The sequence below is a fragment of the Podarcis raffonei genome, chromosome 6 (genome assembly GCF_027172205.1).
Source record: "Podarcis raffonei isolate rPodRaf1 chromosome 6, rPodRaf1.pri, whole genome shotgun sequence".
Taxonomy (NCBI): Eukaryota; Metazoa; Chordata; class Lepidosauria; order Squamata; family Lacertidae; genus Podarcis; species Podarcis raffonei.
In genome coordinates, this window is record NC_070607.1 from 6,932,504 (window position 1) to 6,960,360 (window position 27,857).

Here is a 27,857-nt window from a genome sequence, read left to right on the forward strand (position 1 = left end):
TTGTAGTGGAATCTTAGCATAAATTACAATTTGCCCACGTCAATAATTCAACTACCAGAGGGTACAGACCCGTTCAGCTGCTGTGGAAGAGAATTATGGCCTGGGGACGCGGAGGCAGAAAAGCTTGCTTCTTTGAATTAGCTTGGCTGCTAATGCAGCGCAAGATGTTAATAGAGTTCTCTGCCATGCCTTCCTCACAGGGACTTGCCCTTTTTAGTATCAATTTCTGAAAATGATTTGATCTTACTTTGAGGCTGCCTTTAGAACAAACCTATTTTTACTCCTCCCCCCTCTCTCTTTGTTTTTTTTATTTTTATACTTTGGTTGGTATGACTGACTTACCACTCCCTAAGCAAGACCCACTGAAATCTGTGGGTTTAAGTTACTGCTGACTGACTTAAGTCTACCCATTTTAGTGGGTTTGCTCTGTTTGACTTGGCCGTATACCAAGCTATTGCTCCTGCCAGAATTTTTTTATTATTATTATTTTCTAGTTCTAGGTGATGCTCTGATAAGATCTCAGTAATACAGCGTGAGAGCGCAGAGAATACCGTACTTTTCTGTCTATTAGATGTCCCCATGTATAAGACTCCCCCTATTTTGGGGGACTCAAATTTAAGAAAATGGGGGCGGGGAGATGGCTCAGAGAGAGTTGTTGAGCTTTTTTGCAGAGAATTGACCAGAGTTTTACAGCGGGGGGGGGGGATTGCTAAAAATTGCTCACTTGCCACAGCGATAGCCAATTGCCAACAGAGCCTTTCCCAGCAAAAAATCTCTTACCCAACTGAGAAAAGCTGTCTGCTGACAATCGCAATCATTGGCAGGCGCCAATCACGACAGCCAATCCACAACAGTGTTTGCTTCACAAACCAATCACCAACCCATTCACTATCCATGTATGAGTTGAGGCACGTTTTTGAACATTATTTTAGAGTAAAAAAAAACCTCGTCTCACTCACGGAAAAGTACGGTAATTGCAGTGCTCTGGGAGGTTGGAGGAATACTGTAAACACATTTGGAATACTTAAACAAAAAAAAACCTGGAGTTTTTTGTATAGGGTACGAGGAATCCTCTTGTAGCTCGATAGCTGCAGCCGCGTGGTAAAATGGCAAATATTCACCAGGCAAATTATGGGAATTGCTACTACAGGATGGAATGATGGCCTACGGCTTGGGTTGCTCTAAAACAGGATTTGACAAAATCATGGAGGACAAGGTTATCAATGACTACTGCTTATGATAACTATGTGCTACCTCACGTATTGGAGGTGATATAGGGGAACACATGGGGAGAGTGCTGTTGTGCTTTGGGGCTTCCTGTAAGTATCTGGTTGGCCACAGTGAGAACAGGATGTTGGAGTAGATGGGATCTTGCGTTCCTAAGTGGTGCCAGAAATGTGGAACAGTGTGTAAGCACGGCAGAAAATGGAATGACTGAACGAGAGATCTGCGATTCACACAGAACCTAGAGTTAGAAAACCGATTAAAAAGACCGCCACTGATCCTTCAGTACTTGCACTTGTCCAAAATTTTCATTCTCCAACTCAGTAAAGGTGTCCAAAAATACATATCTTAAGGGAAAGTATGCATATGCATACACACAGACAAATAACGCAAATGTTTTACGTTGGGAAAAATTGCTTGCAAAAATGTGTGTATTAGGTGAAATGTTTGCTAAAGTGCTGACACATTTTTACAAGGGCCTTTAAAAAAATGCAAACTGATGCGGAAATGTGAGGAGCTGAATTAAAGACTGAAGATAATGAACAGAGAGAAACTGAATTAGGCAGAATTTGTCTCTCCTTATTCATGGCTAGAATTATTCTTTAGAGATTTTGTGCGCATGCTTGCAACTAGATTAATAAGCTTTCTCTTCAAAGGCCTTGCTAGTGTTGAGAGGTTGCTAGGAGGCATGATTTGCTATCATGAATGTAAGATTGGTGGGCAATAAATTTATTTGACAGAGAAAAATGAACATCTCAGGGGTTAAATATTGTGGAAGAGCCCCTGGGCAAGTCAAATGTTAGTACAATTAAAATGTTCTTGTTGCTTTGCAGAACCTTTAGACAGATTAGTAAAGTGATTTTCAACTACCGTATTTTTTGCTCTATAGGACTCACTTTTTCCCTCCTAAAAAGTAAGGGGAAATGTGTGTGCATCTTATGGAGCGAATGCAGGCTGCGCAGCTATCCCAGAAGCCAGAACAGCAAGAGGGATTGCTGCTTTCACTGCGCAGTGATCCCTCTTGCTGTTCTGGCTTCTGAGATTCTGAATATTTTTTTTCTTGTTTTCCTCCTCCAAAAACTAGGTGCGTCTTGTGGCCTTGTGCGTCTTATAGAACGAAAAATACGGTATATGCAGAACAAGCTTGGCTGTGAATACAGATTATCTCACTGTGTAATGGAGAACTAGCTAATTCTTCCACCTACCTGATGAAGAGTTCTGTGGAACCTGAATTTTATTTTACATGTCAGGAACTAGTCTGTTTTATAAGCTTTATATTGTAGTAGCTTGGACCTTGTGGCGCTAGCAGATCTGATTAGAGCAGGTTTAATTCCAGGCTGTCTTCAGATTTCTAGTTTTAAATTCCCCCCGCCCACCCCGGGCATCAGCAACTGACGCTACGCCACTTCTTGTGCAGAACCTCTTCAGATGTCAGCAAGATTTCACTGTCTTCACTCATCAATGTTTAGCCTCTGTTCATCAAAGCTGAGACACTGAGTTTGCCTACATGTCTTTAAAAACAAGTGTCTTTCCAGAAGAGAGATCTTGATGCATCCAGACTTACTCTAGAGCACTAAGCTTGGGCCTGAAATATAGAGAGTTTAGAGGTTGGAGTTCTTTATGTAGAGTTTTGAGGTTATTCAGAACCATGTGTTAAGTGATGGAAAAGCTGGGATAGGCTAGCCCAGCTTTGGCATTTACACATATTTCTTTCTTAATACTTGTAAAATATTGGTCTACATCTGAAGTAGACTCTACAAAGTGCAAGCTTCTGTCACAATCAATCTGTCTTCAGGGTACCAGGGTGGCTCAAGACTCCCCGACCACCACCCCAGCAAGGCAGATTTCGAGTACTACCCTGTATAACCTGCCCTTCATTACACTAGAATTGGCCAGTGGAATTAATACGTTTTTGTTACTTCAAGAAATTTTCTGAACTGAACATTGCTGCTGCATTTTCCTATGTGCAAAAGCATATGCTTCCATCTACTGGGCAAAATGTGAATGGCAGCCTTGTCAGTGATTATAATAATAAAAGTAATTCAGATTTAAGTTTTTCCCAAACGCTCAAAGCATTTCACATCCATAAACGAACAAACCATCCTGAAGCCAGTATTATTGATCCTGCAGGGTATTTCACTCTGAAGTAACACTCATTAAGCATGATGTCTACATGCTGTTCCAGAAGAGAGACCTTGATGCATCCATAGTTACTCTATCACTAAGCTTGGGGCTGAAATATAGGGAGTTTAGGGGTTACAGGTCCTTACGTAGAGTTTTGAGGTTATTCAGAACCATATGTTAAGCAACGGATCTCTCCACCATCAGAAGTCAGGCAGGTGGCGATAGCACCATCTGCCCTCTGGGGTCTCATGAACACCCCTTATTAAATTACATGATCCTGTGTGGTCTGCTTACCTTAACGATGTATTCCCTATACAGTGTTTCGTGTATTCTCACCTCGTTTGTTTTGCATGTGGGGCTGCCCTTGAGACTGACCCAGAAACTCCAGCGGGTGCAGAATGCTGCAGCGAGACTCCTTACGAGGTCTTCGCTGCGAGATCACATTCACCCGGTGCTATACCAGCTGCACTGGCTCCCGGTGGAGTACAGGATCAGGTTTAAGGTGCTGGTTTTAACCTTTAAAGCCCTATATGGCCTAGGACCCTCGTACCTACGGGACCGCCTCTCCTGGTATGCCCCACAGAGAAACTTACGGTCTTCAGATAAAAACATCTTGAAGGTCCCAGGCCACAGAGAAGTTAGGCTGGCCTCAACTAGAGCCAGGGTTTTTTCAGCTGTGGCTCCGATCTGGTGGAACACTCTGTCACAAGAGACCAGGGCCCTGCGGGACTTGACATCTTTCCGCAGGGCCTGCAAGACAGAGCTGTTCCGCCAGCCCTTTGGCCAGGGCATAGCCTGACTCCCTCCCTCGGCAATCTTCGCGGAGCTCTGGCCCAATGGTGGCCAGTGGCTTGAATTAATTAATTTTATAATGAATGCTTTTAGAGTGTTGTTTATGCTGTACTTTTGTACTGTTTTATTGTTGTTAGCCGCCCTGAGCCCGGCTTCGGCTGGGGAGGGCGGGATATAAATAAAAATTATTATTATTATTATTATTATTATTATTATTATTATTATTATTATGTTTTTTTGTGTGAAAACCTTTAGTTTAAAAAAGTTTTAGAAAAGAAAAAAGGAAGAAAGCTGATGGTAGCTCAGTTCATAGTGCATGAGACTTAACCTCAGGGTCATGGGTTGGGCAAAAAGATTCCTGCAGTGCAAGGGGTTGGACTAAATGATCCTTATGACACTACGATTATATGATTGTGCTGCTTTGTATTTGTAATTCTCCCCTAAAGAACCTTACCCAACAACAGCAGTGTCATTTTCTCCCTTGTCAAGGCAACCCAGCATACGTGTTTGTGTTTTTATGCCTAGTGTTGGATTTTGATTGTCCAGTTACAGCCTGATGCTTTTACCATTTTACTGTTTAAATCTCTGTTTCTAGTTGTATTTAGTTTTTAATTAAGTGTCCTCTGCCTTGCGAACCTTATGCTGCAGGAGAACTTACTAAATTTACCAATTAAATAAAATGGAATCAGCATTCCAGTAATATCAATCTTGCAAAGTAGTCCAGTATTATCTCTGTATTGCAGAAGGAAGTTTCGGCTGAGAATATGGCTTGAGAACATTGCTCCTGGCTGAGGAGGGTTTTGAACTGGGACCTTGCAGCTTAGACTCCCAGTTGTGCTAGACAACATGGATTCATGTTTTTCTTCTTTATCCATTTGTTTACCTAAAAGATACATTTAAAAGCTAGGACATATCAGAACAAATCATCTCATAAGATTTCAAATGAAACTGCTGTCATTTGCAGGGTGCCAGTTGAATCCCATTTAAAATGGGAAAGAAATGTGTATACTACACAGCAGTAACCATTACAAAGTAGTCATACAAAACAATGGATAACATTTACTCTATTCATTACTGAATTATTTCCAAAAAATAAGCCTCCATCATACTCTTGAGTCTTGGGGCAGGTGGGGCAGACACCGTTGGGGTTCCTTTTTTTGCAATACGAAAGTGGCCTCCTTTCAATAACCTGCATTTTCTTAAAGTTTCGGGTAAATTACTTTCAGAACACTGTTTATTCATATTTTTATAGAAACGGATACTGTCAAAATTCATGTCAGTGTTACTCAAATTCATGACATAATTTTGTGCTCCTTGTGTAAAATGCTATTAAGCTTGCTCCCAGATGTATCCAAGCTCATAACTAAACTCCATTCCAGCTGAATGGTCTGCTCATTTTTATACAGCGACACTGTTCTTCTTTCTTGCAGTTCGAAAACACAGCGACTCCCAAGTGTTCTTCTACCTGTGGATCGTCTTCTATTTTGTCAGCTCCTGCTACACCCTCATCTGGGACTTGAAGATGGATTGGGGTCTCTTTGACAGGAATGCTGGCGAAAATACTTTCCTGCGGGAAGAGATTGTCTACCCACAAAAGGTGCGTATGCAGGTTGCTTTTGTGAAGATCTTTATTTGAAAACTTGGGAGGATTTGAACTGTTGGCACTTTCACACCCTGAGGGCATTTGCTTGTGATGCCATCCATTTGAGGAAATGAATCCCATCCATATTGAACACTGGAGCTGTCACAAAAAAAACCAGGTGCCTTTGAAGGAGAGAATTAGCTAAAATAAAGTAACTTGGGAAAGATGGAGGGCACAAGGAGAAGGGGACAACAGAGGACAAGATGGCAGGACAGTGTTCTCGAAGCTACAGACATGAGTTTGACTAAACTGCAGGAGGCAGTGGAAGACAGGAGTGCCTGGCATGCTCTGGTCCATGGGGTGACAAAGAGTCGGACACGACTAAACAACTAAACAACAACAACAACGTAACTTTCATTTTAACACATTCAGTGTATACATTGTTGTTAGGTCAATAATTGGATATACAGTGGTACCTTGGGTTACATACGCTTCAGGTTACAGACTCCACCAACCCAGAAATAGTACCTTGGGTTAAGAACTTTGCTTCAGGATGAGAACAGAAATCGTGCTCCGGCGGCACGGCGGCAGCAGGAGGCCCCATTAGCTAAAGTGGTGCTTCAGGTTAAGAACAGTTTCAGGTTAAGAACAGACCTCCAGAACGAATTAAGTTCTTAACCCGAGGTACCACTGTATCCACATAAGCAAGAACTGGAACAATTGGGGGGGGGGTCTGTTTCTATTCTTCTCCCTCCCTCTCCCCCACACTTCAGCCCTTACGAGATTATCTTGTTTGTACATACACATCACAGCAGAGCCACATGGGAATTTCCTGCTGTGCTCTTGCCTCTCTCCCCCTCTCACTTACCTGCAGTTGACATGAGGTAAGAACCAGTGGCAGGTTGTGACCCCAAAGACAAACAGGTTGGGTCTTGTACATTAAATATTTCTTCCAATTATCATGAAATTTCTGTTCGTCTTGGTCCCTTAAATATTAAATATTTAATGTATATGGAATCTAAATCTCAGGTGACACTGGCGGGGTTGAAATAACTCTAACAGCGGGAAAGGCCTATGTGAAAGAGTTAAAAAGTACGCGACTATATAATTTATTCGATACTTACCAAAGGAGTGGAGGGAAGTCCAAGGCTCAGTTGAGACTAACCCAGTTATGTATTTTATTTATGATTTGTGAAGTGGATATAATTTGTATAAGGTATGTGGTGGATTTTTTGTTTATGTTTTTCCTGGATATATGTGCAAATATGAATAAAATTTATAAAAGAGACAAACGGGTTGGGTCTTGGTTGGTCTGATAGGAGAGCAGGGGTCGCCCGGTAAGTGATTGCTTTTAGATACAGCAACAAGGGGGCATGTCGTACGGAGAAACCCTCATAGGCAAGAGGCAGTTTTTTCAAGTTGTCACAGCGCCAGCATCCTTCTTCAGGGAAGGTGTGCTATATCCCTCACAGCTAACTAGTTGCCCAACACCGGGCATGGGCAGTAAAGACAGAAACCATGGCCATGGCCATCTGTTGTTAATAGTTACAGTGGTTTGCTTACAGATGCAGTCAAATGCAGTCCACCAGGTTTCCAACAAGTCCACCCACACACCCCAGCTATGCCCCTCTCTGGTCCTAGTTTGCCTGAATGAAGGAGAGCGAAGAGTGTGTTGAATCCATTGACATCTTATGCCTTTTTAAAATGTGACTCTTTTTTGGGGGGGTTGTTATTGGGTTGTTATATTTATTTTGATTATATATATTGTGGTTTTTGCGTTGGTCTTTTCTGCGAACTGCCCTGAGACCTCCGTGTATAGGGTGGTAGATAAATTCAATAAATAAATAAATAATAATAATAATAATGAATGTGTGTACAGACTAGCTTACTCTACAAAGGTAACGTTTGCATGTTTTGCTCTTCCCACCACTGACATGTGGTTCCCCAGAATGCAGTCCTCAGGCTGAAAAACCTTTAAAGTACAGTGGTACCTTGGTTTGCATGCGTTTTGGTTTACATACGTTTTGGATTACAAACACATCAAACCCGGAAGTTCATGTCCCGGTTTGCAACCTTTTTTTGGATTACAACCCCCCCCCTTTTTTGGGGGGATTACGAACAAAAAAATTTTGGAGGCCCCATTGGCGAAAGCACAACTTGGGTTACAACCTGTTTTGGTTTACAAACGGACCTCCGGAACGGATTATGGTTGTAAACCAAGGTACCACTGTACTGTCTGGCAACAGGGTATTTGAAAAACAGCCAATCAAGAAGCATGCCATCTCGCTGCCAAATCTTAAGGAATGAAGCTGTTGTTGCTGCTGCTGCTGTTAGTGTAATGTTGGTCCTTTGACAAATCAGCTGTTTATCTCGCTTTTTTGTGATGATACTTTCATGTTATATGGGAATATAGAATGCAGACAAAAGTCTGCACAGAAACCACACTGAGCGTACAGAGTAAGCAAATCCAAGGGCTGGATTCTTCTTTTGCTCTACACTTTTATTTGAAAGTGGATCTGGTCGATAACCTTGCTCTGCGTCACAGCGGTCTTTTCCATCTGTTTCCTCAGGCCTATTACTACTGTGCCATTGTCGAGGATGTGATTCTGCGCTTTGCATGGACTATCCAGATCTCTCTTACGTCCATGCCAATCCACCCTTACGCTGGGGATATCATCGCTACTGTGTTTGCACCACTTGAGGTTTTCCGGTAAGATCCATTACCTAAACTACTACCCCAGTTTTTGCAGACCAGGGTGGATTTGATTTAAATCACTAGTCACTAAGACTTGATTTAAAGCATTTTTTAACAGAAAGACTCATTCTTGCTGGTATAAATTTTCAGAGTAGTTTTTACAGTTATATCAAAAATTACTGATTTGGTTATACTATTAGAAATACATTGACAGATAATTACAAAATTATTGTGAGGTTTAACGAGTTAACTATTTATATTTGGACAACTTTTCTCCTGTACTTTATTGGAAGGAGAAAAATAATCATTTCCTTAATAACAATTTAAACAATTTGTTTAACTAAAACAATAACATTATAGCATATATATCCATGTTTGTTAACTGATGTGATTAAACAATTTTTTTAAAAAAGTCTTAGATTGAGTTTTAGCACACATGAAAAATTTAAAACAAATCCTTATTTTCTGATGAATAGCCTTTGGACTATAATGTAACTTAAATAGAAAACTATATCTAGAAAGATTTTTCCTCCAAAAGCATTTTATTTTAAAAATCCAATTTAAATTTTAAAAATCTGATTTTTATTATTATTTTAAAAATCATTGCTTTTTATCCACCTTTTTGCAGACCTTGTTTGCAATTAATAATGAGTGATACATTACCTCATAGAGTCAAAAGCATCAAACCTCCCAGCTGAACACTCCAGGATCTGTGAACTTATAATTGTGTGTTCCTGTAGCCCAGCCTTTCCCCCGCTTGGTGACCTCCACATCATTTGGGGTGGGGAACCTCTGGCCATTTCCCCCAAACCACACCCACCTGCCCCCCCACCTGTTGTCATCATCATAATTGAATTTGTATTATTATTACTTACTTATTAAATGTATTAGTTGCCCTTTTTGCCACAGCAGCTCAAAGCGACTTAGAATATTCAAGCACATGTGCACATATATACATACCTACATTAAAGCCAGTGGGGAAAAACAATTCTGTTTTTTAGATGTAGATTAAAACACCCCAGCCATGCAAAAAGGCCATAGATAAGTAAAGCCAAAGCCCTAACGGGAAAAGGTACCGTATTTTTTGCTCTATAGGACTCACTTTTTCCCTCCTAAAAACTAAGGGGAAATGTGTGTGCGTCTTATGGAGCGAATGCAGGCTGCACAGCTATCCCAGAAGCCAGAACAGCAAGAGGGATCACTGCTTTCGCTGCACAGTGATCCCTCTTGTTGTTCTGGCTTCTGAGATTCAGAATATTTTTTTTCTTGTTTTCCTCCTCCAAAAACTAGGTGAGTCTTATGGTCTGGTGCGTCTTATAGAGCGAAAAATACGGTATGTTTTTCTCTGGAGCCTAGAGGTATGTAACAATGGCGCCAGGCAAACCTCCCTTATAAGGATCTGGCGTTGGATCCACCCCTGGTCTATAGCCATTGGCCATGCTGGCTCAGGCTGAGAGTAGGCGGAGGGCAAAACATTGAGAAACTAGTCTTACGGTTTTATGGAAATAAACAAAAAAAGAAAGGAAACAAATACAGGTAGTGGAAATTGAAAGTCAAGTCAGCAGTCAAGATATGAAACTTCCAGATCTTTGGTGACTCCATATTGCCTCTTTTGCATCTGGTTATGTCCACACAACCATCCTCTAATCTGTGTTCCATTTCTTTCTTGCCCAGCTTTGCAGAAAGCTAGTAAAGAGAGTTGCAGAAATTATGGTATTTAAGATTATCTAGGGAAGTAATAATTTATTACTTCAGACCCTCCTCACCCCTATTCAGTAATACTTGCCGTTCTAGCATTTCCAGTTTTCTTCAAAGGAGCTCGCACCACTGTACCATTGTCGCGGTCGTTCTCATCTTTGCAGTGGTCCCACGAGACAAGCTGGTTGTGAGGAAGCTCAATCCTCCCTATTTTCTATATTTTGAGGCCCCCAAAACAGGGGGTGTCTTATAGACGGAAAAATACGGTACGTCGCTTACTATGGTTCTGTATCTTTCAGGCGATTTGTGTGGAATTTCTTCCGACTGGAGAATGAGCACCTGAACAACTGTGGTGAATTCCGAGCTGTCCGGGACATCTCAGTGGCACCACTCAACGCAGATGATCAGACCCTGCTTGAACAGATGATGGACCAGGAGGATGGTGTCCGGAATCGTCAGAAAAACCGGGCCTGGAAGCGTAGCCAGAGTGTGTCCTTGCATAGACCACGTCTTGCTTCTCAGTATGTATTTGTTTCTTTTTTGAATGAGAGTGAGGGCTTGTCCACACTTCCCCTTGTCCCGCTGCTTTTTCCCGGGGGAAACGGCTCTTTAGCGCTCAGTCAGAGCAAATGGCAGCATCTGACATCACCTTGCCAACAAAGGTCCGTATAGTTAAAGCTATGGTTTTCCCAGTTGTGATGTATGGAAGTGAGAGCTGGACCATAAAGAAGGCTGATCGCCGAAGAATGGATGCTTTTGAATTCTGGTGCTGGAGGAGACTCTTGAGAGTCCCATGGACTGCAAGAAGATCAAACCTATCCATTCTGAAGGCAATCAGCCCTGAGTGCTCCCTGGAAGGACAGATCCTGAAGCTGAGTCTCCAATACTTTGGCCACCTCATGAGAAGAGAAGACTCCCTGGAAAAGACCCTGATGTTGGGAAAGATGGAGGGCACAAGGAGAAGGGGACGACAGAGGACAAGATGTTTGGACAGTGTTCTCGAAGCTACCAGCATGAGTTTGACCAAACTGCAGGAGGCCTTGGAAGACAGGAATGCCTGGTGTGCTCTGGCCCATGGGGTCACGAAAAGTCGGACACGACTAAACTAAACAACAACAACAGAGCAAATGGCAACCAGGTTTTCTGCGTTGTTCCAGTTTAAAGCTAAAGAGCTGCTTTTCCCTGGGAAAGGAACAGGAGAAGGAGAAAGCCACTCAGACCCATGCTTTTCAGGCATGGGACAAGCAAAGCTGTCGATGTGCCCTAAGCAAACTTATACTGCATCTGCAAGGCATGACTGACAGATCCTTCTCTACTGCCAATGTGAATGGACTCGATAAGTGTACTTGCACAATACTTCTGCTCAGCACAGTCTTTAGGAAGAGACTGCAAAATCTGCTCATGGCAGGCCGATTTAAGGAGGACAGCCTGAACAAATTATGCAGGTGTTGTTTGATTATGAGTCACTGCCAATAGACGTGATCACAATTTTTATTCCAGAGCTAGATGAGTAATCAAAATTTAGAAAAGGGGGAGATTGTGAGCAACACATAAGGGAAAAGCAGGATTTTTTGAAGAGCAAGGTCCTAACTGCAGGTCACTTTTGATCGTCAGGTTTTAGTACCTACCACATTTTATGTTTTTAACATCAGCACTTTGGCAGTAACTGGAAACACCACCCTTTTTTAAAAATAATAATAATGAAAGAATTAGTTGTCTGTACTGAGTGGTGCCTTAGAAGCCTGTTGCTCTAATTTTCTCCACCCCCCCCCCTTGTGGTTAAGGCAATATCCCTGGCTTTTTGGAAGTTCTAATAAATTTAAATTTGGAGATCAGTGAAGCTCAATAACAGGCTGAGCAGCAAAGATGCAGCAATAGGGTAGATTCAGTGTATGAATGCCAAGCTATATGCAACCTTTACCCACATTATGGGCAGAGGCCTGATTGCAGTTTGACTTTAGAGCTCTGATCAGAGAGACCGCAAAATGTGTAGAGTCTACGTGTAGCTGAGGAGTAAAAGTATTCTCCCCCACCTAACCTGCTCAGACACCCTTGTCCTAGTCTACACACCTAGCCTCCGTGAACTTTAGCTCCTGATCTTGAGAAGGATGACACACATTTTGTTGTTTAGTCGTTTAGTCGTGTCCGACTCTTCGTGACCCCATGGACCAGAGCACGCCAGGCACCTCTGTCCTCCACTACTTCCCGCAGTTTGGTCAAACTCATGCTGGTAACCTCGAAAACACTATCCAACCATCTCGTCCTCTGTCGCCCCCTTCTGCTTGTGCCCTCCATCTTTCCCAGCATCAGTGTCTTCTCCAGGGAGTCTTCTCTTCTCATGAGGTGGCCAAAGTCTTGGAGCCTCAGCTTCACAATCTGTCCTTCCAGTGAGCACTCAGGGCTGATTTCCTTAAGAATGGATGCGTTTGATCTTCTTGCAGTCCATGGGACCATTCTCCAGCACCATAATTCAAAAGCATCAATTCTTCGGCGATCAGCCTTCTTTATGGTCCAGCTCTCACTTCCATACATCACTACTGGGAAAACCATAGCTTTTACTATACGGACCTTTGTTGGCAAGGTGACGTCTCTACTTCTCAAGATGCTGTTTAGGCCTGTCATTGCCCTTCTCCCAAGAATCAGGCGTCTTTTAATTTCGTGGCTGCTGTCACCATCTGCAGTGATCATGGAGCCCAAGAAAGTAAAATCTCTCACTGCCTCCATTTCTTCCCCTTCTATTTGCCAGGAGGTGATGGGACCAGTGGCCATGATCTTCGTTTTTTGATGTTGAGCTTCAGACCATATTTTGCGCTTTCCTCTTTCACCCTCATTAAAAGGTTCTTTAATTCCTCCTCACTTTCTGCCATCAAGGTTGTGTCATCTGCATATCTGAGGTTGTTGATAATTCTTCCGGCAATCTTAATTCCAGCTTGGGATTCATCCAGCCCAGCCTTTCGCATGATGTATTCTGCATATAAATTAAATAAGCAGGGAGACAATATACAGCCTTGTCGTTCTCCTTTCCCAATTTTGAACCAATCAGTTGTTCCATATCCAGTTCTAACTGTAGCTTCTTGTCCCACACATTAGACCTCTATAAATTAGAAAGTGTGCATAAAATCCCTATTTTGTGTTTTACTGCTTTACTATAAGCCAACCAGAGAACCTTTATGTTGTGGAATCAAACACAGATGCTGTCAATAAAAAATGAATTACCGTAATTTTTGCTCTATAAGACTCACTTTTTCCCTCCTAAAAAGTAAGGGAAATGTGTGTGCGTCTTATGGAGCGAATGCAGGCTGCACAGCTATCCCAGAAGCCAGAACAGCAAGAGGGATTGCTGCTTTCACTGCACAGCGATCCCTCTTGCTGTTCTGGCTTCTGAGATTCAGAATATTTTTTTTTCTTGTTTTCCTCCTCCAAAAACTAGGTGCGTCTTGTGGTCTGGTGCGTCTTATAGAGCGAAAAATACGGTAATTATTATCCTCATGCAAGACAACAAAGTCTCTATCTTGTGTTATATATTTTTTTTTCAGCTGTATTTAATTTTGTGTTTTCCCAGGTCCAAGTCTCGTGACACCAAGGTGTTAATAGAAGACACAGATGACGAAGCAAACACATGAAATGTCCACAGAACCAAGTTCCACATCCCTTGTGTTCTCTCGCTTTACTACCTTCTCCCTGCCCCCCCGCCCCGCACAACCACCAACAACAACAACCCAACTTCTGGTATATTTCCAGCAGAAAACAGGAGAAAAAATCTGAACACACTTTCTGAGCTCTTCCGGACCGGATCCTATGGACTCCAACAAGCTCACTGTGTTTGCTTTTCTTTTCTTCTGGTTTTAATTTGATTTCTTGTTTTTAAAATAAAAAGGTTACTTCGTTTTGCCAATCAGAGGGACACTTATGGAAGGAACTGTCTTAAAGATTGTTTTCAATCGCTTCAAGGACATAACAATTTCGATGAGGAAGCATCGTCGGGACTCCCCGAGGAGACTCTACCGAGAACTCACTCAGTCTCTGCTCGGTCCAGTTTTGACGGGTTGAAGCTGGACCTGCATTTTTAACTCTGGCTCATGCTCTTGTTTTTGGTGTTCTCCTCCTTCATATCCCAGCACCAAGGCACTGGTTGCACTTGCCGGGAAAGTGCACTTAGGGCAGTACCTTCATTCATGAAGCTACTTTTTAATTTGATGTGACTTTCTTATAATTTTTTGGAAATACGATGTATTTGTTGCACATAGTTTTCACATTATTTATGATAGTTAACAACTATATAAGAGAATGGTTTCGAGTCCTGTGCAATGAAGGTGGTAGCTCTCTTAAAAACAAGGCGAGTGGTGGGGGGGAGGGGACGTAGATCCTGAATCTCTCTTCCTGTGAGGTTACGCCCCTTTAAAATACCTCTTTGACGAGAGAATTTGCACCGCTTTGACCTGACTTTCTCTTTCTCTTTTTCCATTTGATTTCTTTTAAACCAAAGTTTCTCTTGTGGGTTTTACTTGCTGCTGCTGCTGCCGCTGCCGCTGGTCCCTCAGAAACCTGGGCATGATTTTAGCCGGATCATCCTTGTCTCTCTTTGGGTTTTTGTTTTTTTAAATGTAGCTGTGCAGAAGTAGTACAAATGATCTTCAGCTTTCTGACGGAGGTTAATCCCGTGCAGTTCCTCAGATACCCGTGCAAAAAAAGCCTTAGTTTGTAGATTAGGAAAAGTTTTTTGCTTTAATGAGCTGAGTCTTTAGGACATTACCCTTTTAAACAGGGGATACATGCATTATTCCATTTACTTCAGCTACATAATAGGAGTGAAACTTGGGATTAAGTGAAGAAATGGTCTGCCTTGTTGGGGATACAGGATGGTGCCTTCATCAGTCCAAATGGGGGTTAGGCAGACACTCAAGACCTTGTCACTTAGGTGAGTTGGAGACTGTGGTCTCGGAAATTGGTATTGCAATAGAAAGGGCTTTTTAATGCTTTAAAAATAATAATAATTAAAAAAAAAAACCTTTTGCCATACTTTGGCAAATACTCTTCTGACAATCACTGGCCAAGAACATCCTCAGGTTAGCTTTCTTTTCTTTCTTTTCTTTTTAACCTATCTACCCCAAATCCTGCCAAGCTTAGTGTTAGACCTGACTTCTGCAAGTATTATATTAAGTGGCACTGCTAATGGGAGTAAGGGTAGATGGCCATACAGTTTAGAAAATTCTTTAGGAAAAGTTTCCAGCTTGATTTTGTTTTCATCCACGTTGGCCTCCAGAGCCCATAGGATAGAGCAGCATGAATGTCTTAAGATGACCATATCCACCCCTCGTAGTCGCAAGCCTTGTTGTGTATGCCACGCATTTGTGCTTAATGTTAGCAAACGAAATCTTATTTGTGCTCTGTTACACAGTGTGTGCGTATGTGAGGTCAACACCATATAGTGGGGAAGCTACTAAATTTCCCTGAACTCTGTCTCTATTCCAAGACTTCACAGCAAGGACTGTGTTGTCTCTCTCTCTCTCTCTCTTTTAGCCATTTCAGGTTGTAACTTCTTGCTAGTTCCTTTTCTCCTGCGGAGTCGTCTAGGGTCTGCAGATCAGAGGCACACTTTTAAGCAAAGAGGGTTCCTCCTCCTTAAACCTTCCCCCCTTTTTCTTAGTTGATAATTGTGTCCCTGCTTACCTATTTATTGCCCACTTATCTTCTCAAGCCATTCATTTTGTAGGGCAACTGTGGCTTAAAAAAAAAAAAAAAGTATTCATAACGTGCCTGTATCCCAGAGGAACTAGAGACTGGAATCTGCTACTCTTCAACAGAGCAAAATAAGTCAGCAAAACAGTGGCTGCAAATTAGGGCCTCTTAGCAGGCAGAAGAGTGAGTCCTAGAATCACAGTCACTTTTATTGTGCTTTAGCCTATCAAGATAATTGCTGGGAGAACTGCAAAAAAAAAAAAAAACCCACAAATTTTAACATGATGGATGGCCAGGGAGAGAGGTGTGTGGATGTTGGTAGAAAACATGGGAGTTGTGCAGTATGAGTTCTTCTGCCCATTTGGTATACGAAAACCAAGCTACTCCAAGAGGAAATAATTCTGAGAACAGTTTTTAACGATAGGACCCTACATGTCCTCCTGGGGTTCAGAAGCTCCAGCCTAGCCGTGCTGCCTTTCTCAGACAAGATGCATTTGCAATTAAGGAGAGCCTTTGAGATATTTCAAGGGTTTTTGCTTTGTTCTTTTTTTTCTATTCCAGGGGTCGGCTTTGTTTTGTTTGTATTTTACTTACGAAAATAGTTGATTTTTTTTTTTTTAATGCAGCAATCTGGTTGTTAACTGATAATTACCGCTGACTGTCTGAGAATAATGGTGACTAATTATAAAATTTAGGAAGATTAACGGCGCGAAAGGATCAACGTAGCCTTGGGATGCTGGTCTGAGCAAATCATGTGTCACCTCCCAAAGCAATGCAACGCTTCTTAAGCTAGCGTAGAAAGAACTTGGCAGAGAGGTTTGAAAGAACAAGGGTAGAGTAGGAGGAGCAGTCAGTCGCTGGAGAATTCTCAGCAGCCCGTGGACTCAGGTAGGATGAAGGGAAAGGCTTTATCTGGAGACAGCTGATAGTTATAAAGAGAACTGAAAACAGTGTCCGGCAAACATCATTGGCCTTAGGAGCACATGCAAAGTTTTCCGCGCTTTTTCATAGCGTCATCTCTGGCCAAACGGGCCTTGTAGGTTTCTGCAGCATTAAAAACTTGAAAAGCCTTGCTCACTAGATAATAGGAATGGAACATGCCACGGGCAAGAGTGCCCCTTTTATGCTGCTATCAGTACTCTGAAAAAAAGCTATTATTAGCAGCAGGATGCATCCAGCTTATCCAGAAACGACTGCACAGCTGGTCCAGACCTTGTGTCTATGGGAACCCTTCTCAATTCTTGTGGGCATTGCATTGTTGCATTTGATTCTGATACAGAGGGATAGTCTTCACTCTCCCAACATTAATGACGTTCTCAGAAGAATGCAAAATTCAAGACTACTGTTTGGAGTGGCAGGTTTTACCAGGAAGCCCTTACAGTCTTTCTTCCAGCGGTGGTTTAGCTGCTGTAATGCCTTGGGCATTCCATTCCAGTATGGATTTTAAAAAGAATGGGAGTTTCAGTACTAACTCGGATTTCTATATGTAACATACGAACTAGGAGATTGCAGGTCTTGCCAGTACTGGAATTCCTTCCCAGATTACATATCAAGCATGCTAGGCTAGCTGTGGACAAGATCCTTGACTTCCTGCTTCAGGTGTTTTGAAATGAGTCACTCGTGCTTCTGGAATCGTTTTTAAAAAGAGCCTCTTCTCTGAATTTCTTATTTCGTTCTTACAGTGGTCAGTGCGGAGTGGGATCCACAGCTGTGCCAGAAAGGTGGTGTTCCCTGAACCCCTCATTTTTTTAAAAAAAGCTGGTTTAAACTTAAAGATGGAATATTGGGACTGCCAGGACACAGCTTCCTCCATCCTGAATTGAAAAGGCTGTCTTTTGATGGAGACATGCAGTGGTCGCCCCCCCACCCATGGACATTAGGAGACAGCAGTCTGTAAGGGTTTTATTAATTGGTAAAACAAGTTAAGCCTGAGGTGACACAGGAACAAGAAATGACTTTCGGCTGTCTTAGAAGCTTGTCCATCTCTAGCTTTTGTTTCAGCAGCCTCTAAGCTTAGGGTGATCTTCCTCTCTGCAACTTTCTTAGGTGAAACTATATTAGAAAAATCGAGATACGTGGCTTAAATGAAAGCAGGTTAATGATATTTGCCTTCTGCCTACCATGGGCATTTTAGAAACATCTTGTGTGAGAATGTGCAGAAACACTTTGCTACTTTGGCTTTCCTTTTTAAAAAGGGGTTTCCCGCTTTCTTGTGTTTGAGCGAACGGAGGAAAGGTTTGCCTCAAATCATAGGACCCCCAGCTGTCTTCTTTCCCTCCTTCTCCATCGTGGTTCCCAGGTCATGGAGAGCAGTAGGAATTTTCCTGCACCTCTAGAACCAGGATTCAATTTTTTTTGTATACAATAAAGGTAGGTTTTGCTAATCTTTCAGACCATGCTTGCTATCCCTGTTGATCAGTTTTCTTGACTGCCACAAGCAAACAAGCTCTGCAGAAAAATGAGCAGCATATCACCATTTGGTGCTGCATTTTCCACTTGTATTCAGGAGAAGTTCTGTGGTTCTGGATTCTAGTGGTAGGTTAAGCCCAGTCTCCCTTACAAACTGCCTGTTGTTTGTCAGGACTTGACACTGATAACAAGCCCAAACAGGGGACAGACTTCTTTCTTGTTTAGAAGCTCTGTTGCTTTCAAATTGTGTTTCTTGGAACACTGGTGCTCCTTAATTAGAAAGTCAATAGTTGCAGGAATGGTTCCTCGAAATAGAATTTGTCAGCTATTATTTCTCTTTAGTGTACTGCTGCTGAGAACGGTTACATGGGGCAACAGGAGGTCCAGCGTTCCTTGCCAACATCCATTGTAAACTGTCCCCTAAAGCATATGCCCCAGAACCAAATGCAGAGTACAGAAAACCCACAGCGACGAGGTTCAACAAAGGGTAGGTTTGAAAACACTGATCTAGATCTTCCCAAAGATACAAATGATTCGGTTTTAACATGTGCGTTTTCCTTCGCATGGAAACATTACCGAGGGCCACAGATTTTCATTGCCATAAGTAAACTGGGGCAGATAAGATGTGTTCCAGGGGGGCAACATTGCTACTGTGATAATCCCCTACTCCCATAAGAATGTTGAGGAAAGCCAAAGTTTTCTGAGATTCATCCGAGGCATAAATTAAAATGCCTAATTTTAGACATTGCAAACTGCCCCTCTCGTGATTGGTTGCTGGCAGGAGGTGGGGTAGCAGTGTCTGTTGCAGCTACACAAGGCAACTGAACCCCTTTACTGTGACGACAGACCTCATACTTTATGAGCACCAAACTTGGCAGGGTGGGGAACATGACCCTCCAGATATTTCCGGACTACAGCTCCCATCATCCCTTGACCATTTTGTGTAGGGCTGATGAGAGTTGGAGTTCAACAACACCTAGAGGGCTATGAGGCCCCTATCTCTGCTTGAGCAGAACTGATATATCCTTTTCACCTGCAAGCAGCTGATCAGCTATGTGGAGAAAGAAATTGCTCGGCCTTAAATACTGAAGCTTTGGGCTCAGCTGGCTAATGAGAGGGGGAAAGAAGAGGAAGACTTCATTGATCCGGAAGGGAAGGGTCATTTCCATAATGCTAATATCTGTGTCCAGTGTCTTTTTGCCGCTCTTCTATTAAAACTCTCCCCATAAATGTGACGAGTCCAAAGAGATGTCACACATTCTGGGGCAAGGCTGATAAACCTACTACTCCAGTAGCGCTATGAAAAAGCAACCAGGGTGCTTACAGTTTCTGATTGCAGGGTGTGTAATTTGGCAAACCCAAGCCTTCGATTGAGAAAAGTTTTTTTCTTTTTTGCGCTGCCGGAGTAGTTGTGGGTAAAGGGAGCTGCAGGGTTGATAATTCGACTGGAAATGTAATCCTCTCGTGCCCATACAGGCTAGTGGATGAGCCTGCTTACCAATCTATATGATAGATCCCCTCCAACCTATTTAGCTTTATACTGTGTAGATTCTTCTTACGGTGCTTGGAGGTGGCAACGAACTTTTCGTTCACACCTTTGCCCTGCTCTTCCTCATTTCCATTCCTCTACACCCTTCCAGTGTGTTGGTCTACATGATGATTATATAAAGTTTGAAGCCCTGAGCTATAGGTGTCAAAAGTAACTATGGAATGTGATTTAGTCCTCTTGTGGGTGCTTTTCTCTTTACTTTCTTCCTTTCTCTATCCCCTTCTCCACTCCTGTTTTGGCTCAGTGGAAAAGGTGAGGACAAAGACTTGCCGCTTGCTTGGACTCATGATGATGTTATCCGTGATTGCGCTATTAGCTGTTTCCTTCTCCCTCCCCTCCCCCCCCCGAAAATGGATATAAGACTTTTCTGAAGTGTGGAATTAACTTTCTTGATAAGTAGGTTTAAAAAAATGCACAATGTGGTACTGTTTCATAGTTCCTAGATGGTTGTATAAAAAAAAAAGTTAATGTGGTTTGTGTTTTTAAAAGGAAAAAAGTGATTGGTTTATTAATCTGTCTTTTTCATTATTACAAGCTTTGTTTTCCAATAACTTCGTGCCTGCTTCGTTGTTTTGCATTTTGTGCACAGTAACTGACCCTCCTTGACCACTTGGTTCTTGAACATATAGATGATAATAACACTGGCCGCAACCTACCTGGGAATAGACTGTTCTAGACCTGGGGACAAGAAAAGAAACACCTTCAAATACAGCTTTGTGGCTTCAGATAACTTCAGATAACCCTACACTGGATAAATTCCTGTTGTTTTATCTATATAGTTTTTATGCTGCTTTAATAGAAAACCTAAGTATTCTATATAAAAACATTTAAGAATACACCATTCAATAAAAAATCCTAAATACTAGCTAAAAACAGAACTTGATATCACCTAGGAAGCTGCCTCATTCTGAGTCAAGACAGTTTAGCTAGTGACTCTCCCACGTTTCAGTCGGGACTCCCCAACCCTTCATGAAGATGGAGATTGAACGTGGGGTCTTCTGCATACAAAGCAGATGCTCTTCCACTGCCCTCCCGAAAAACAACACGTGTCACATCTTAATTAAATCCCTATGGGGAATTTCTAAGTGCTAGCAAGGTTACTGCTTCCCCACTTCTTGATGGCACCCATCTGTCTCGAGAAAAAATGAAGTGCATCTGTGGGGGTGAAGTCCATTAGCAGCACCAAAGGGACCTCCTTGGACAGTGTGTGTGGCAGTTCTGGGCTGCCTAGACGACAAGACCCCCCCCCCAGCCTCACTGATGTGGTCCAAAGCAGAGCAGAGCAGTACGTTTGGCACCAGCTGGGCTGCAGGAAGGATCTGGGCAGGGATAAGAAGCACGATCAAAAGTGGTGATTGCACATCGTGCGTTTCAATGCAAAAGGCTCCCTCCTCCTTCAGATTGCAAAGGTTGCCATGCAAGTTGCTTGTCATTTGAACTTCAGTGAGCAGGGCAGGCCCAAGAATTCTTGGTACTTGAAGTAGAAAAATGGAGTGGCAACTGATTAACATGAGTGCAGTTCTCTGGAAAGTTCTGCTTCGCAAGTCCCGCTAATGTGAATGGGAGCTGCTCTGCGCCCCGTGAACTGAATCTGCCTCTCATTCTCTCTTTCTTAATGCTGAAAGCAAACCTCCCGAGGTCGCATGCACACTTTCCATTTAAAGCACTCCTGCACCGTTGTAGCAGAAGGTTTCCAAGGATCCAGGGAAGTTTCCAGGATTCTTTGGTGGGGAGGGCGGAGCCCTGACTTTACAAGGTAATACAAGAGTGCTTTAAAGGAGTGTTGCACATGCGCTATTAATGTCACTGTAGTTCTTCTGCACCATGGGCAGGCACAGGCAAACTCCAGCCCTCCAGATGTTTGGGACTGCAATTCCCATCATCCCTAGTTAACAGGACCAGTGGTCAGGGATGATGGGAATTGTATCCCCAAACATCTGGAGGGCCAGAGTTTGCCTATGCCTGACCAAGGGGAAAGGGGTTGGTGCAGGATTGGCAGCTGAAACAACCAGTTCTGTTTGATCAAACATAATGGAGCAAAAGCAAAGGGTTTCATTGGCTATTTCAAGGAGTGTGAATTGCCAAGCATTGATGCATTTAACTGAAGAGGTCAGTATAAACAACAAAACCTGTAGCAAATTTCTGCAGGATGGCAGTACAGTGGTACCTTGGGTTAAGAACTTAATTTGTTCCGGAGGTCTGTTCTTAACCTGAAACTGTTCTTAACCTGAGACACCACTTTAGCTGATGGGGCCTCCCGCTGCCACCACGCCGCCGCTGCGCAATTTCTGTTCTCATCCTGAAGCAAAGTTCTTAACCCGAGGTACTATTTCTGGGTTAGCAGAGTCTGTAACCCGAAGCATCTGTAACCTGAAGCATCTGTAATCTGAGGTACCAGTGTATAGGGCACTCCCACACGAGCCATTTGCTGAATATTTGTAGGTTTCAAGGGGAAGAATCCATGTGACATCATGCTTGAGGTATAAAGGTAAAGGGACCTCTGACCGTTAGGTCCAGTCGTGACTGACTCTGGGGTTGCGGCGCTCATCTTGCTTTATTGGCCAAGGGAGCCGGCGTACAGCTTCTGCGTCATGTGGCCAGTATGATGAAGCCGCTTCTGGCGAACCAGAGCAGTGCACGGAAACGCCTTTTACCTTTCCGTGGGAGAGGTACCTATTTATCTACTTGCACTTTGACGTGCTTTTGAACTGCTTGGTTGGCAGGAGCAGGGACCAAGCAACGGGAGCTCACTCCGTCGCGGGGATTCGAACCGCCAACCTTCTGATTGGCAAGTCCTAGGCTCTGTGGTTTAACCCACAGTGCCACCTGTGTCCCATGCTTGAGGTATAGACATCCCAATTTCCCCTCTTTGAGATAAAAACCACTGACTAGCACTGTTAAGACTGGTACGGACATGAAAACTGAACACAAGCTCTTCCAAGGTGGAACTACAGTATTCCATTTTGGGAGCGGTTTGTTTTTGATGCACTTTGTGACATATGGGGACGGGGGTGTTCTACTGCCACACCTCCACGGGTCCAGTTTGGCACACCAGAGACATTTTATTTCCAGGAACAGCCACAGGATAACAGCTTTTTGTTTTCTAACACCCACCCTCTACTCGGTACCAGAGGGGGAGAAGGACTTGTGCAACGTCAGAAAGTCTAGCCTATTGCTAGGTTTTTTGTTGGTCTGCAAGTTCCAGGGCCATTAAGAAGATGATGAAAAAACAGTTCCTGGCAGTTTTATACCCCGGCTGAGTCATTGGTGAAGCTTGCAATGAAACAGATGAGGGATCAAAGGCCTTTGGAGTAAAATGAGATGGGTGCCCCCCCCCCCGATTTCTACTTCTCTTCCTTTCCCCTACTCCCAAGAACCAGCACCACTGCAAGACAGTACAGTGGTACCTTGGGTTAAGTACTTAATTCCTTCCGGAGGTCCGTACTTAACCTGAAACTGTTCTTAACCTGAAGCACTTTAGCTAATGGGGCCTCCTGCTGCCGCTGCACCGCTGGAGCCCGATTTCTGTTCTCATCCTGAAGCAAGGTTCTTAACCTGAAGCACTATTTCTGGGTTAGCAGAGTCTGTAACCTGAAGCATATGTAACCTGAGGTACCACTGTACAGGGATGGAGGCGGGTGGTGGGTGGGAAGTGTGTTAACTCCTCAGCTGCTGGACTTCTTGTTCCCCAGGAGAAGTTTCCTCTTCTGTGCTTCTCCAGATCTTATTATACCATTGGCCAAGGCTGCTCTTTGTCCTTCCACTCAACAGTCCCAAATGCTCTGCTCATCCTGCTGCACCTGTCAAGGAAAGGGGAGCAGAGCTACAAAACGCCCCAAGGTGTTGCTGGTGCAGAAGATCTGGCCATGTTTTTTTTAAATCTACTAAATAAATAAGATGCAGTGAAAGTGATGATGAGTTTGATCTAAGCATCCTTCCAGACCCTGACAGATATACAGACTCTGACCAAGAGGCTGAGCCAGAAAGCCATGGTGGCCCTGGAATGGACAAACAACGTTCTGGTTGAACTGCATCAGTGGTAGAAACAGCGCCAAGAAGAAGGAAGATGGAACTCCGCAAAGAGGACTCGTTTGCAACATTAGATACAGGTCTTTCCCTTGCAGAACATGAAGCACTAGTATTACATCTGCTCAACAACCAAAGCTAATTTCTCCCCTCCCACTCTTCTTTCAAATCTATTTTTGTCTTTGTATCAGAAAGGCACCCGGCCAATTTGGTTGCTAGTAAATATCGCTACAGACATTTCTGAAATCATGGTCTTTCCAACGAGTGGCTCTTGTCCAGGTTTGTTACTTTAAATGTTGTGAGGATCCTATGCTCTTTTAAAATGTGGTTTTTTTGGGGGGGTGGAGGGTTATTGCTTTTATTTTGATTATGTATTTTGTGGTTTTGTATTTCGATTTTATTCTGTGAACAGCCCTGAGACCTCCGGGTATAGGGCAGTATATAAATTCTAAAAATAAAATTAAAATTAAAGCAACAAGCCGTAAGTAAGAGGCATGGAGAAAGTGGTGGTTCTAGGCATGAATAAAATAGGCACACTCAGTCATATGAATGGCCTGCTGGTGTAGATGAAACACTGTGGATGCCAAATCATAAAATTCTGAAAGTTGTGGACGGTGTGGTGCTACCCCTTATTCTGATAAAAGGGGAGTGAGAAGGATAATAACATTCAGCAGAAGGCGTGTGTGTGCATATGCCCATGGAGACAATTGTCCTTTTCCCCCGAGTACGTTTCAGTGCTGCATAAAGTCACAGTGCATGTATTGCAAGACCAAATGCTTGCTTTATTCAAACAGCAGCAGCAGCAGCAGCAAAAATTAGGACGTCTAACTAACCATCTTATCCATGCCAGCTTTAAATTACACAGCGACAACTCCTCTGAACATGGTTGTAATCTTCCCCATTAGCCGGTCGCACATGTCCTCTGTCGAAAATAGTCTCTGTGCTAACTCCAGCGACAAATCAGCCCTTGGTTTTCTTTAGCCTGATGAGATTTGCAAAATGGGCAGAGTATACCGGAAATTGAAACATTCCATTCTGCTGCTACAGCGGTTAGCCAAAAAAAGGAAAAGGGGGGAAGGTGGGGGAGGAAAGGAAAGGAAAAAAAACAGGCCTTGCGTTTCTAGTACACTTTACCAGGGCTTCTATAACGGAGTTTCTGTTTAGGTGAGCACTTAAAGACGACAACAAAGGTGATGCTGAAGTCAACAGCCATGGATGGGGCAGGGGTGGATTAAAACAATTTCATAATCCTAGCGATTTCCCTTTTTTGATCGGGATTATGAAACCAATCATGAATATCAAAAGCTGCAGCTTAAACCAGCGACTTGGGACAGATGCCCTGCAGCTATGGACACAGCAAGAATGAAGAGCGGAGGATTCCTTTTCATTTAGGGAAAGTCTCTTGGCCCTTCGCTTCCCATTTTCCTTTCCGGTCAACTTATACCGGCTGCTGGGTTTAACTGGAATGGCTGCATGATCAATATTCAGGTAAGAATTGCTTCTTTAAAACATCCACGGCGGTTTGCTAATCCGAAGCAAAACTAAAGACAAAACTATGCATTTGGGGAAGCAAGGGTGTGTGTGTGTGTTTTTAACCTGGGGTATTTGTGTGAGCAGTGTTTTAATGCTTACAGGCAGCTATTGTTCTATTGATCCCAAAGAATACAAGCTCAAAATTTAGAGGTGCACAAAAACCTTGGATTTGCATTTTCTGTGCGGTACTGCAATTCAAAATCTCTTCTACATCACCACACACTGGTGTAATAAAGCTGCCTGGTTTTTCATCATAGGGCAATATTTTTTTTTAAAAAAAAACTTCCTTTGATGGCCTGCTGTATCTTTGGTTATCTTATGCTTAAAACACGTTTGCATTGTGAAACAAAACCCATCCGTCACCATCCAATGTATGCATCCTTCGCACCAGATGACATCTTGGCCATCTACTCTTTAGCAGCTGTATTGGGAGTTAGAAGAAGAGAATGTGTGCTAAGAAATTTGGATGGCTGTGGCGAGTCTTCTGCCCAATTTGACACCCCCTAAGCAAGGGTGTCCTAATCATAATCAGAATGAAAGCAGCAGGATCACTTTAAGAAAAGCAGCACTTGCAAGCAATTTACTGATATACGGGTGGTTGTATGCTGCTTTTAAATGCTAACGAGGGAGCAGTAAATGTGGTGCTGTTGCTCTGTGGCACTAATAATAATTATTTTATTATTACAAATCCCATCAGCCCTGGCCAGCACAGCCAATGGTGAAGGAGGGTGGCTGTTGTAGGACAATAACAGTGGTCACGACATCGGAAGCCAGTTTAAATTGGTTTGAGAGCTGGTGTAATACAGTGGATAAGTAGCTGGAGGGCATTGGGTTTGAATCTTGCTCATTTAGCCTGGTGCGTAAATAAGCCTAAGCACCTGCAACAACCATGTATTCTTTACTTTCCTTTGCCTCTATTTCTCCTGTGCTGGAATTTAGACTGTAAGCTCCTTCAGGCAGGGAACTGTCTTATTGTACCCAGTAAACCACCATGTGAATGGAAGGTGCTAGATAAACAATCACCATTCAGGGAGGTAGGAAGCTTGGATGAATTTGGCAAGGTGTGAGGAGAGCCTTTCTAGACCTTTTTGGGGAGGATTCGCTACGAGAGTGGGGGAACCTTGACAGGCCAAGACTGTAGTCTTATGTTTCAGAGCATGTGCAGAGTTCTTACAAGAAAGATGTTCTGAGAGTGTGAAAGTCTTGACAGGGCTCATCTTTGGTTACCTGGAAAGGATGGTTTTGAGGAGGCAAAAGAAACCAAAGGGGCAGCTTATATAGTTATAGGAATTAGAGACGGAAACTTCTTCCTTAAGCAGAGTATAGGATCAGTGATGAAATAAACTCTACCTCTGATTTACGTGGTTCTATGAGCCAAAAATCTACCGAGAGGATGAGCCCACCTCCTTAAAGATTCTGCACTTCCATTAAAATAGTGTGAGTCATTTCAAACCAGCTAGCCTGTTGTGAGAAGAGAAAATATTGGTTAGCCAATATAATGCTGCCGCACCCCCCCCCACCCCAGTTTTGTGAAATATAGCTTCCATCATCCCTATAGCTAAGGATGATGGGAATTGTAGTCCACAAAAATCTCTGGAAGGCACTATTATGGGATTTATCAGGGGGCTGCTTATCAACTTTTCAGTTGACACAATGCTGGGAAGAATCGCATCAAGAACAGAAGATTCCAAACCATCTCAACAACCTGAAATATTGAGCCGAAACCAGCAAGATGAAATTCAGCAGGGATAAATGTAACAAAAAATTAATAGGTGAGGTGGAATTGGGGAAAGAAACCTGGCTTGGAAGCAGTACATGTGAAAAGTATTTAGGTGTCTTCATGGATCAGCTTGTGAACCAGCAGTGATGATGATAGAGGGGCAGTCTTATGTTTTGTTAATACAAGCGTAATTCCAAGATCAGGCGAAGCAATAGTTACGCTATGTTCTGCGGTGGCTGGGCCACATCTAAAGTCCTGAGTCTTGGGCGCCGCATTTTAGAAAGGACACTGACGAAGTCAAGGATGTCCAGAAGAGGGCAACAAGTGGTTTGGATAAGTCGTTTGGAAACCAATGTTCTATGAATGGTGTAAATAGGAGAGGTAGGACTGGAGAAAATTAAGGGGAGACAATCTGCAGGGCTATCACACAGAAGATGGAACAGACTTGTTTTCCCTGTCGTTCTAGAAATCAGGACTAGAACCGTATTGAAGGCAAGCTGGTTCCAGCTAAGTGTTAGGATAGCCTTCCAAATGGTAACAGGGAGATGGTAGACTCTTCTTTGCATTTAAGCAGAGGATGGGTGGCCATCTGTCTGGGGTACAGGAGATGCATTCAGCATAGAGCAGGTGTTTGGATAAAGGGGTCCCTTCCTATTCTATGAGCCTAAACATTTCTCAGCCTCACCCAGCCCCCATATATGCTTGCTACGTGTCTTATCAAACAGGGGTGTCTGGAGAATTACAAGATAACCCACACGAAGAGTTTCAGTCACACACAAAGCTATGTGAACTTACTGTTTGCGGCCTTTGTAGCAACACGAGGCCA

General features: G+C 43.1%; 2 protein-coding genes across 3 annotated transcripts in view; both read left to right on the forward strand.

Annotated features, from left to right (window-relative positions):
* The window catches only part of XPR1 (xenotropic and polytropic retrovirus receptor 1), a 105,601-nt gene extending 87,937 nt beyond the window's left edge, over positions 1 to 17,664 (forward strand). The window contains exons 12-15 of the mRNA XM_053391324.1: positions 5,571 to 5,737; positions 8,293 to 8,432; positions 10,415 to 10,636; positions 13,678 to 17,664. Of these exons, the coding sequence (XP_053247299.1) occupies positions 5,571 to 5,737; positions 8,293 to 8,432; positions 10,415 to 10,636; positions 13,678 to 13,738 (590 nt within the window). The 3' untranslated portion in view covers positions 13,739 to 17,664. The remainder of the gene's footprint in view (positions 1 to 5,570; positions 5,738 to 8,292; positions 8,433 to 10,414; positions 10,637 to 13,677) is intronic.
* A 7,197-nt stretch (positions 17,665 to 24,861) lies between these two features.
* KIAA1614 (KIAA1614 ortholog) overlaps positions 24,862 to 27,857 on the forward strand; it is a 37,952-nt gene continuing 34,956 nt past the window's right edge. For both annotated transcript variants that reach the window (XM_053391322.1, XM_053391323.1), the window contains exon 1: positions 24,862 to 25,266. The gene's annotated coding sequence lies outside the window, so the exon portion shown is untranslated. The remainder of the gene's footprint in view (positions 25,267 to 27,857) is intronic.